The sequence below is a fragment of the Phocoena sinus genome, chromosome 15 (assembly GCF_008692025.1).
Source record: "Phocoena sinus isolate mPhoSin1 chromosome 15, mPhoSin1.pri, whole genome shotgun sequence".
NCBI lineage: Eukaryota > Metazoa > Chordata > Mammalia > Artiodactyla > Phocoenidae > Phocoena > Phocoena sinus.
Genome location: NC_045777.1, coordinates 64,386,355 through 64,398,267, shown reverse-complemented (window position 1 = coordinate 64,398,267; position 11,913 = coordinate 64,386,355). Strand labels below are relative to the sequence as shown.

Here is an 11,913-nt window from a genome sequence, read left to right as displayed (position 1 = left end):
ACATTCTGTAGCAAAAACTGATTTCCCAAAATACACGGGGCAGTTTTTAAAGTCTAATAACCCCACACCCTGTCCTTTGGAAGAGGGCGTAGCTGTGCCTGTGGCGAGATCTCGCGCTCAGCGCTCCGTATATGCACTCACTGTGTGGCTGCCGACTGACTGGGACCTTTTGAATTCCTTTGGAATAGGTAGCGGAGGGCCTGCTCCTCAGAGGTCACAACTTTCAAATCTCCCAAAACGGGCTGTCCAACTGGCTGCATTTTACCTACATAACCTGTTTTTCCCCAACTTTCCCTGAAGTGGCAGTTTATTGAAGAGTCCCCTTTCCTTGCAAAGGCTTTTTTTTTACCCCCCCGCACTGTTTATACCTGAACAGATGCTTTATTTCTTTTCAAAGTTCCATGGCAAATTTCACACCTTTTTTTGAAATTCACAGTGCTCCGGTCCCCCTGGTTTTCTTAGGGGCAGTATGTGTTGGCTCACATTTCTTTATGTCTTCCCTGAAATCTTATGAACCCGGTAGTAATTTAAGGAATGCTTTTAAAATAAACTCGATGGCATAATATAGATGACTATAAAAGGGTAAAAGGCTGGAAGTTAAAAGCTACGGTAAGTTTTCCTGAAAGAGACATCTAACCAGGTTAACATTGGCATTATTTTGTTTGTATTGAGTAATGAAAAGTGTTAATGCATTTTGAAATCCTGGAGAGAAATATGTAGAATTCTCTCACATAGTTCATCTAATTCTTAGATTGCAATAAATTCCACTCTTATGAGAGGGTTTACATCTTTCCTTAGCATGACCTTAGTAAGAAAGGATCTGTCAAAACCAGTCCCTTTTTGGAGGGGGAGCTCGTAGTTTAAGTGAAGTGCCCCACAAAGAATTTCCCCAAAGAACCCATGAAAATAAGCCAATTTTATAAGTCGCTGCATTTTTCACAAGTTCTTAAACTATGCTCAGATTTCCACACCGTCTCCGCCGCCCCCGCCCCTCTATCAAACTAAGGCCTTATTCCTAATGGGTAGGGAAGGAAAAATTGCAGAAAATCAACATAAATGGCCCCTTACACCAGTACTCAAAACCTCCTGAGATGGGCACGAGTCCGCGAGTCACTTATCTGGGTCTAAGCTGCTTAGCGGCCTGGCTAGGGCTGCCAGAGCAGGTATTAAAAGAAAGGCGGGCTGACTAGGGGCACAGCCAGGGTCAGGGCCACCGTCTGGGTCGGGAAGAAGATCCCAGCCAGCCAGCCTGCTTAATCACAATGCGGCTAGCGTCACATGCCCATCTCTGCCCTCCGCCTGATATTGGGTGGCATATTTCCTTGAGGACTAAATTCCAGAGAGGTACCTTAGCTGCTTTGAGGTCCCCCAGAAGAGTCCAAGAGCCACCATGGCGGCCCTCCCTGGGGATGCTAAGGCCGTACCAGGCCCCGCCCAGGGGCAGTTGAACCGATTCCGAAAGGCCTGGGCGGGGCGTAGCACATCACCTGGGTGCTGATTGGTTATTCCGTGTCCCCGCCCCCTTGGCCCCGGCGTGGTCTGCTTCTCCTTTGATCTGGGTTTCAAGACAAGCGCTGAGCAGCGGTTGGTCCGGTCCGCTTAAGCGTGATCTCGGTTTGCCCAATGAGGAGCGAGCTTCGCGGGTTCTGTCGGGAAAGGCAGCTGGCCTATATAAACAGCCTGCTGGGCGTGCCCTTTCGCTAGGGTTGTCGCGAGTGCCTCTGAGGAGGGTTGGGTTTTGGGGTGTTTTGCGCTCGCTGAGGGGGCACCTCGGGAACAATGGCGGAAGGAGATAATCGCAGCACCAACCTGCTGGTGAGTACCAGCTCCTCGTCGCGAGGGAACCGAGCGGGGCCTCCGGGCTTCGGTGCGCTGCGGCCTCGTTCCTATCACCCGCCGCGGGCCCGGCCCTCCTCTCCGTTCCCAGGTGCAGGTGACGACGCCTGCCCATTGGGCTTCTTGGGTAACATCTGCTTGGCGGTCACTAGTCGTGTCGACTCCTAACATCCCCTGGGGAAGGTGCACGACGGGGCGAGGAGGGCGCGTGATCATTCACCGCGACTAGGGGTTGAGGAGGAAGCGGGAGAAGGGGGGCTGTGACCAGCCTGGGGTGCAGTCCTTGGCAGAGGGCCGCGAGGGGCTCGTCGAGCGCTTTTGCGGCCCAGACCCCAGCTGTATCTGGGTTTCCCCGTCTTTGATTTTAACCAGGATGTCCGTTCGCCCTTTTCCCCTAATACTTGGGCAGGGGTGGAGGGTCAAAGGGCTGCTGCCGAGAATTTCTTTTAGAGCTGGCACAGCTTTAAAACGGCAGGGAGGCTACGAGCTCGCCGCTGGGAACTGGAGGTAGGATCCAGCTGGAGGGACAGTGGCAGGTTCTGGCGTTTGTCTGGAACGTGTAAGTCTGGGCGAGGGTGGGGGGTGTCCCAGGACGATTTTAGAGTAAGCAGGGGTCGGAGGGAACTGCAGTAAGGTTGTATCACAGGCAGACAGTTTTAACCTCAGCACGAATCCCCCCTCAGGATCTAGGTAAAAACGAGAGAAATCCGTCCATCTTCTCAGTTGCCTTTCCCCAGGAAAAGGCATGCTACTCACCACCAGAACAACAGTGAATAGAGAAACCAAATAATTTAATTCTGACTTTTGATTTTCCAAGAGCTCAGGTGCTAACGAATTAAGTGACTTTGCAGGGCAGTTTTGATTGTGCGTGATTTTCATTTTGCATTGGTTTTTAGATATGCATGACCTCTGCCCCCTTACATGCACACACACCACCACCCCCTTTTCTATGGTTAGCCTAGTGAGCCCCAGCCAGGTTTCTTTTAAGAGTTGATCGTTGCCCAAGTTCACACAGCTATTGAAACAACAGATCCTGGCCTGGAGCTCGGCTGCTCTTTCCACAGAGCAGTGTGACTTAATTTAAGAAGAACAAGGCCTTTGGCCTTGGATTTGCTGGATTCAGATCTGTAAACCTCTGTGTATCTCAGTTTCCACATTTGTAAAATGAGGATAGTAATGACACCTTCCTTTCAGCTTGTTGGGAGGAGTAATTAAAGTATAAGCATATAATATATTCAGCAGAGTTTCTGCCACATGGTAATCTCTTATTTAACTATATTAAGCATGGTATATAAAGTCAGAAACATTGAGGTCACCTAAGTGTCAGTGTGGCACAGATAACATCTTTATCAAGATTAAGCTGCCCTGTCTCCTGTCATTTGCATATTTCCCTGTGGTAACAGTTATAAGAACACATGGGTTTCCTGTTCCAAGTTTTTTTCTCTACCAAAATCAGCTTAAGGGCTTTTTGCCCCATTAGCTCATCTGAGAAGTCTACTTGCAGCTGATGGTCAAATTTGCAGAGAAATTTGAAGTCTAACCAAAATGTCCTGATAAGTGTAAGAAGCATTTTATTGAGGTATATTGGGCTTAATATGCCTTTTACAATTTTATAAAAGCACAGTAGTTTTCCTTAATTGTGCAGATGATGCCAACATCTAAATGATTTCATTGCACAAAGAGCTATTTTGGAAATTGAATGCTGTTGGGGAAGAGGTTTTCCTAATGGATTCAGAAGTAGGGGGCTAAATCAATGAAATGACAAAACACCAGGCCAGTTGTAACTACCTGAAATGAGAAACTTTAAGTGATCCAATTTTATACTCAGGGTGCTGCCACTTAGTAGTGCATGGCTTTGGGAAAGTCCATTCTGAGCTCGCTTTCTTTAATTGTAAAATGGCTCTGATTATCCCTATCTTAAGGGGTCTATAAGGATTATGTTACATAATGCATGTAAAAGAGTAGCCCAGTGCCTGGACTTGGAAAGTGACCATTAAATGATAATATTTTTCCCCATTGATTTCTGTCTTTGGTTTCAAAATTGCGTTTTTCTGAGAAACTAATTTGTTTAAGATAGTGATTTGTAGGAGCTGTTTTACATACCTGGTGCCTTAGAAGAATTTAACTCTCTAGGAGCCACAGAAATGTTGAGATTAGTAGAATGATCGCTTTAAATGTTACTCATATGTAGGCTGCAGAGACTGCAAATCTGGAAGAGCAGCTGCAAGGATGGGGAGAAGTGATGCTGATGGCAGATAAAGTCCTCCGATGGGAAAGAGCCTGGTTTCCACCAGCCATCATGGGTGTGGTTTCTTTGGTGTTTCTGTAAGTGAGCTATTAAATTTCTGTAGATTGTGCTTGTTACTCATAAGGGCTCAGGTTCCATTTATGGAAGTGCCTGAATCTGTAAAGAATGCCTTTGCTTAGAGCCGTTTGCCTAGTTTTCAGAATTTGTAGTACTTTGTAAACTCAGTAATCAAGGCAGTTGAATAAATCTGTGGCTCACATTTTTTGGTCTTAGGACCCTTTACACTGCTAAAAAATGTTGAGGACTCCAAAGAGCCTTTGCTTCTTCATGTTTACATTAACCGTTACAGCTGTAATGTCATGAAGCTTCCGGAAAACTACTTGTGAGAAAATTAGAATAAAAAAGGTGAATAACATCTTTGAGAACCAGAGGACTAGGAGGATAAACATCTTCAGCTAGGATTAATGAGGTCTATGTTTTTCTAACCTTTATTAATTTTTTTTTTTAAACAGGACTATCTACTATCTAGATCCATCCGTTCTGTCGGGTGTTTCCTGTTTTGTTATGTTTTTGTGCTTGGCAGACTACCTTGTTCCCATTCTAGCACCTAGAATTTTTGGCTCCAATAAATGGTAGGTGGCATAATGATGTGGCAGTCTAATTTCTGAGAAGTTACTGCACCAGGTAGCTATGACTAGTGTGTTGTAATTAAGCACAGAGAATTGTCTTAACCATCAGGTGGCTAGGGGTTAGATTTATCGTTTGATGTATAGAATTTCTTAGCTGATTCAGATATAAATCACAAACTTCCAGTACTTATATCTCCATAGTTCTTTTATACCCTAGCATTTATTTTGACTTTTTTTTCTTCCTAGACCTTTTTATTGAAGTGAGGCTTTTTTAGGTAATGTTTTATCAAGGATTGCAGACCTCATAATGGGCTTTCCATAAAAGTAGTATGTCTACTTTTACATTTTTTCCATTGATATTTAAGATATTATAATATTAATTTCACCAATTACTTTTGAATGAATATGAAAACAGTAACGTAGATTTTTTTTTGCCTGTTCATTTAGCAACTATTTATTGAATGTCTACTTTTCTATTAGGCAGACTCTTCTGGGTGCTGTGAAATATTTTGACTTTTAAGATTCATCTTGGGACTTCCTGGTGGTCCAGTGGTTAAGACTTCACCTTCCAATGCAGGGGGTGCGTGATCGATCCCTGGTCGGGAGCTAATGCCTCCCGGCCAAAACATAAAACAGAAGCAATATTGTGACAAATTCAATAAAGACTTCAAAAAAAAAAAAAGAAAAAGATTGATCTTGTGTTTCACGTTGAGACCTTGAGGTAGTGCAGTGGAGGTTAGCAAAAGTGCTTTAGAATACGTTCAAGCTGTATATATAAGTGGGTTGTTGATTGCATTTATACCACTCTTTGAACGGGTTACTTATGAGTTCCCAAGATAAGTGGCTGTGGATCCTGTTAAAGTATTTTTTAACTTCCTTCTGGAATGTTGCATTTCTCTTTTGATCCAAATAGTGAGCAAAACTAGATATAGGAATGGATTTTTTTTCTCCTAGCTGCTATTCTCCCTTGGTTGTTTATTTTAATTTAATTGGTAGTCTACTTGTGCCTGTAGTTTTTCGTTCTCCTGATAATAGCAAATTATAGAATAATTCTATAAAAATAAGAATTTTAAATGTAGGGTTTGCTTAAGTTATGGGATAATTAAGCATTTTTGTATTGAAACAAAGATGTTTCTGCCATAGCACAATGGTTAGTGTTAGCAAATGTGCTTTGAATTGTTTTTCATTGTGCTGCTGTTTGGGGGGCAAGTTTGTAACTATGCAATGTAGCAATTTAACAGAATCAACCTCAGACCCTGACTTTATTAGCCAGATAACATTCTACTCTGCTAATTCATAACTCCTGGAGAAAAATTTTCAGAAGTAAGCTCTTGAAGTTTCGTGGTAATCAGTATGTGGCTCAGTCTTATCTACAGAGTGATTTTGTTTTTTGACCTTTATGAAGAAGGAAGAACACTGTTGCCTAGCCACAGTCCAGCCTTGACTATGGGCAGCATACGAGGTCTGATTATTTATAAGAAGTTCCAGGGCTCAGTAGAAGCCCTTCTACTGTATCTGTCACTGCAGATTCATAGGGACAAGGACTAGAGGAGAGAAAGCAACACATCTCCAGCATAGGGCTTACTTTTTATAGCAGCCATTATGTCTGTATAGCAAAGACAGTACAAAGGCAAAATTTCTTTAAAAAATCAGAACCCAAAATACATTATAAACTACAAAGGGCTTTTTGGAGGATCTTTTTGTATTCTTACTGCTGTTTTGTTTGTGATTATATTTTCCCTCAATGGGACTAAATTTATAAGGAATTTGGATTTGAGCTCTTTGTGGCTGCCTAGGCCTCAAATGTATGAAGCCCAGTGGAGGGTATTGTGCTTTGAATGCTAGTAGTTATTATCTTACTGACGAGTGCTTAAATATAACTGTTTGGTTGAAACTTCACATCTTCCTCAAGGACTCTGATGGGTCACCACCCAGGATTCATTGGGATCTGCAAAATAACATAGGAATAGAGAAATTAATTCATACTGATTTCTGCATGGCTCATAGTAGTCATGAGGTTTTTGTTACTATCATTGACCAAATTTGGCTTTAGAACCATAGATAGCCATTACTTTGTATACACACGTGTGTCTTTATGTTAAAACTTATTCCTGTGCTATGAAAGGAGTCTTTTTTGCTATGCTGAGCAGCTTGTGGGATATAGTTCTTTGACCAGGTTTTGAACCCAGGCCCTCTGCAGTGAGAGCACAGAGTCCTAACCACTGGACCACCAGGGAATTCCCAAAAGGAGTCTTAATGGTTTAAGAACTTTTTCTATAAGATAATGGTGAATCATTGTTGTTTTTATTTAGATTTTCTTTAGAAGATAGTTTCTGAAATTTGAGAGGACGGTGTATTTCTGTTTACTGTTAAGATTTGCCTATAGTAAAAGGGAAGATTCTTTTCCTAGGACCACTGAGCAACAGCAGAGATTCCATGAAATTTGCAGCAATCTCGTAAAAACTCGACGCAGAGCTGTGGGCTGGTGGAAACGCCTCTTTACACTAAAGGAAGAAAAGCCTAAAATGGTACTTTTTTAGTTTTGACTTATTTAAGTAAAGCAACATTTTAAGATTGAGTCAATTTTTCCTTCATTGTAGTGTAAAGCCTTTTTGCTTTACTCTAGTTGTAGTTTGATGTTTATCATTATCTGTTTAACTCCTCTGAGTACATTCATATTTATCTGTATTAAGCTAAAAGTTAAAATTATATTTTGCATTCAATTTTTTATTCTTGTAGAGGTGAATTTTTTGTTTCTCTTTTATTTACTGAAATAAATGTAAAAGACATATACTTAGGAAGCATTTGTTCTCTTTTCTCTTAGCTTCACTTGAGGTTACTATGTGAAGTTATTAATTGCAAAAGTAGTTAACTTACAAACTACTTAATTTACATACAGAATTATAGTTATTCTAGGAGAGAATGTATGTAAATTCTATAAAGGAGACCTAGGGAGTTTTCTATGGGTTTTATATAATATATAGATACTAAATATTTTTAAAGAAAAATGGGAATAAAAACGGAGTTATTTTCCAATCTTTGAAACAACCTCCTAAAGTTTCGCTTCTTAGTCTGTTTCTAGGAGTTGATAAATTCTTGTTATTTTCATTATTAGTACTTCATGACCATGATCATTTCTCTTGCTGCGGTTGCTTGGGTGGGACAGCAAGTCCACAACCTCCTTCTCACCTACCTGATAGGTAAGTCTTTGAGGACAAACTGCAGGCACATCCTGGCCAGTAAAGTCTAACTGGAATTTAGTAAGCAATATGTTCCTGCTCCCTGAGTTCCAGGCAGTGATTAAGGAACTGTGTGAGTATGGAAAGATGACTAAATCCCAGGTCCTTGTTTTCAGTGAGTTTGTGGTCTTATCAGAAGTTAAGACAAAGAACTAATAACCAAGGTAGAAAGTAATGTGCAAGAGGTAAAAATAAGCAGTGTGTCTTATCTGAGGTTGGGAGGTATGAAGCAGAAGCTTCTGGGGATAAATACCAATGGAAATAATGGATTTCATGTTACTTCCTCCCATTAGAGTGTGTAATAGTCTGAAGAACTACCTTCTATAAAATGTTAGAATCTTTGGGAAGTTAATTGCTGCCTTTGTAATTTTGTTTTGTTTTTAATTTTAAGTGACTTTCTTACTCTTGCTTCCTGGACTAAACCAACATGGAATCATTTCGAAGTACATTGGAATGGCCAAAAGAGAGATAAACAAGCTTCTCAAACAAAAAGAAAAGAAAAATGAATAATACATCTGCTTTATGCAGTGTGATTAATGGTGTATACATTGTCCTTGGGGACAGTGTCTGTTATGCTGTCTGGATACTAAAATGTTACAGATGTAGCTCTTTGCTGTCCCTCATTCTGCCCTTAGTTAGTAGAAATTCTGACTTGCCAAGTAAGGCTTTATGCCCAGTGTCTTCATGGGTGTGTTGTCATCCGCTGGCCTTATATGGACAGTTCATTCATCATTACCACTCGTCTTGGTTTTTCTCACCCAGGGTTAATTGAACTCTTAAAATAATATAGTGGTGAACTTCATCCTTTAGTACAGTTAACAATGGCCTGGGATAACTGTTCAAGTTGATCTTTGCTTTAGCTGGGTACAAGATAGTGGTCTGTGACTACAGGAAGCTGGTTCTACTGTCTACTTCCACAGTCTGCTTAAACAACTGTCTGGCTTCGTGAATATAGAAACCAAGTTTACCACTTCTGATGAAGAGACCAGTTAAAATTCATTCCTCATTCTGTTTCGACACTGTGGGAGAAGAATCCTCATGGAATAAAATGAAAGTAATTCCATGGCCTAGTATGTGTTGGCTTCTCCCTTGTGCAGAATTTAGCAATTTGTTGGAAGCATTGATCCTCCCTCCCAAATGGGTAATCTGACAGGCTTAGAACTCTTGTTCCCGTGCACTTAAACTTGAAGTTAGTACATCCTTAAGTGCTTTTTAGTAGCAGGCTTACGCAAGATGGTATTTAGGATTTTTAGCATACTTTTGATTTCAGATTTTCAGCTAAATGAAACTAAAGTACATAATAGGTTAAGAGTCATGTCTATGACCTTCACTCCAAGACCAGCCAATAAAGAACAAAACTCATCCTGTATTTAGTCAAGATTCATTTCAGTAGAAAATCCTACTAGTTTTTCAAGACCAGAATAAGCTTTTAAAGGTAAGCCTCAAGATTCTCATTTTATGGTAACACTGGCTGCTTTTGGTCCCCATAGATGGAGTAGTTGAAATCTGTAGGAATGAACCTCTGAGGGCTGGAAATGTGACATATTTGGGAACAATTCTTAAACTGATTAACTAGCTGTAATATAGTTTTGTGAATTTATTGCACTGATGCTGTAAAACCTGGACCTTGTGTTATATCTGTTCCTAAATAAGTGTTGTTTTCTCTCCTTCAATATTGCTGTAAACAGTGGCACCCATGTAGCATATGTTTGACTTTTCTTTTTTTAATGTTTCGTATACAAACTACCGTAATTTACATGTTTCCTCACTGTAAATAAGCTTGTCTTCCTAGATTTTTGTGTGTATGTGTGTTCTACCAATTAATTACTTTTGCAGTTTTAATCCTGTATTATTTCTTCTACTTTGTTTTGTGTAAAAGGGGAAAAATAAAAAATCTGGAATCCCTCCTTTTGTCCTTTCTTTATAGCTTAGCCAGTACAACGTTTACATGATCGGATTTATGTACCCAATTAATGAACTACCCTGTGTGATCATTACATGGCTATAAGGTGCTCTTTAAGAATAAAATGAAATAAAAGGGTTAAATTTATTCATTCAGTAAACATCCAGGCACCACCCTAGATGGAAAAGGAGATACAATGAATAACTGATGGCCAAAGGTGATGTGTGAGAGGGCCTGGTTGGAAGAATAGGCAGGGAGCTATGCAGGAGAGAGTGCCTGCCAAGGCACCTCTGTACCCTAGGGTCTAGCTCAGAATTCGGTACCTGAGCTGCTCAGTAAATAATTGGTGGGTGACTTTTGTCTGCACTTAGAATTTTTTAAAAAATAGAGCCCCAGGCTTCCCTGGTGGCGCAGTGGTTGGGAGTCTGCTGCCGATGCAGGGGACGCGGGTTGGTGCCCCGGTCCGGGAAGATCCCACATGCCGCGGAGTGGCTGGGCCCGTGAGCCATGGCCACTGGGCCTGTGCGTCCGGAGCCTGTGCTCTGCAACGGGAGAGGCCACAACAGTGAGAGGCCCGCGTACCGCAAAAAAAAAAAAAAAAAAAGAGCCCCAGTTGGATATTTTATCATTAGGCCTTACTATCTATACGTAGTAGATCCTGGGAACAGATTCAATGTCAAATTAAATCTCTTTGCTCCCCCTCTCCCCAAAACGTATGGATCCTTCCTTGGAGCCTCCTGGGGGCTTGATGATGTCCAGAACAGGGAAGTCTCAACCCAGTCACCATAGGTCTCCTGGTCACTGGATGCTCTGAAATGCTGGTCTTCCACATGCAGCTATGATTACTCCCCAGGCCAACTTGGCTACTCCTGTGCTAGCTCTGGCCACAGCGCAGGTCCCCTTTCAACTCTTGCCTTTGCACCACTTCTGGCAGAGGTCCTGTCATTCCAGAATTCACAGGATGACAAGAGGCAATTTATACATGGCCCTCCCGCTCCATTTCCACCCTTCTACCCTTTTCCCAGTTCCAGCCCAACCATTCTGAGATTTCTGTCCATCTTTATATGCCCTCCTAGCTCTTATTATCTATAGGCCACACACCCTTCCTAACGTTTCAGGATCTCAAAACCCCGCAAGTAATTTAGTAGCTTAGACAAGTTATAAGTGACCACTTTTTTGTTTTGATTTTTTAACCTACAGCAAAATTTGGAGACTGAGTTAAGATTGAATTTAGCTTGCTCCCTCATTTGTGAAGTGGAGATAATAGTACAGATCTCACAGGGACATTATGTAATTGCGTGTGTTGTTTTGAGGATTCAGTTAATCTACAGGAAGCACTTAGTGGCAGTTAGGAATTAGTAGTTGTTAGCACCCTTCACGACACAGATCAAATGGCGCTTCCTCTGTGAAAGCTTTAGCAACTTTCCAGGTCACCTCTCCGTTCTCACAGCACTTCATATTGGCGTCCTGATCTCTCTCTGCTAGGATCTGTACCTCTTAAGGGCAAGAACTGACATTTTTGTCCTCTCACCTGGTACAACACCTGGCAGGCACATGGTAGGCACTCATTAGATATTTCCTGAATGAAGGGATGAATGAATGAATGAAGTGTATAAAGCGATAGTGGGTGGTACTAATTTTCTATTTATGGTAAGGCTCTTGAAGGAAAGTGGATTTATTCACTTACCTTCCCACTGTTGCTAAGGCCCTCGAGGTGAGCACCACATTTTTAGTCAACAGAATGTGTTGTTAAGTGTACAGGTAACCAGTTCTTGAAATGTTCATTAGAAAAGCAAATGTCCTTTTGTAAATGTAAGTTACAACTAGAGATTTCTATATCCCTGAGATGTTCAAACTGGGAGCTTGGTTCTCCTCAATATTCACCTGGGATTTGAGAAGCATTGGGGGTGGGGGAGGTGGGCTGTGATGCTAATCACAGACACTGAGCATGCAGGCTCCCGGGTTTTATGTGTCTCTTTTATCTGGATTATTTCATTTACCCTCATAGCAACTTCAACTGATTGGTGTATCATCCCCATTTTGCAAATCGGGAAACTG

At 41.6% G+C, this 11,913-nt stretch overlaps 1 protein-coding gene across 2 annotated transcripts; it reads left to right on the top strand.

Annotated features, from left to right (window-relative positions):
• Nucleotides 1-1,666: 1,666 nt before the first annotated feature.
• Nucleotides 1,667-9,858, top strand: ARL6IP1 (ADP ribosylation factor like GTPase 6 interacting protein 1). 2 transcript variants are annotated; one of them, XM_032604955.1, is made up of 6 exons: nt 1,667-1,815; nt 4,028-4,161; nt 4,597-4,716; nt 7,124-7,241; nt 7,829-7,913; nt 8,344-9,858. In XM_032604955.1, exons 1-6 carry the CDS (start codon nt 1,780-1,782, stop codon nt 8,460-8,462), a joined length of 612 nt encoding a protein of 203 aa, XP_032460846.1. In that variant the 5' UTR covers nt 1,667-1,779; the 3' UTR covers nt 8,463-9,858. The 2 variants fall into 2 exon arrangements, with proteins under 2 accessions (XP_032460846.1, XP_032460847.1); XM_032604956.1 differs by lacking the exon at nt 4,597-4,716.
• Nucleotides 9,859-11,913: the final 2,055 nt, after the last annotated feature.

Coding starts and splice junctions, on each gene's coding strand:
- ARL6IP1 (XM_032604955.1), top strand. CDS start 1,780: ATGGCGGAAGGAGATAATCGCAGCACCAACCTGCTG. Junction 1,816..4,027: donor ATCGCAGCACCAACCTGCTG/GTGAGTACCAGC, acceptor ACTCATATGTAG/GCTGCAGAGACTGCAAATCT. Junction 4,162..4,596: donor GTGGTTTCTTTGGTGTTTCT/GTAAGTGAGCTA, acceptor TTTTTTAAACAG/GACTATCTACTATCTAGATC.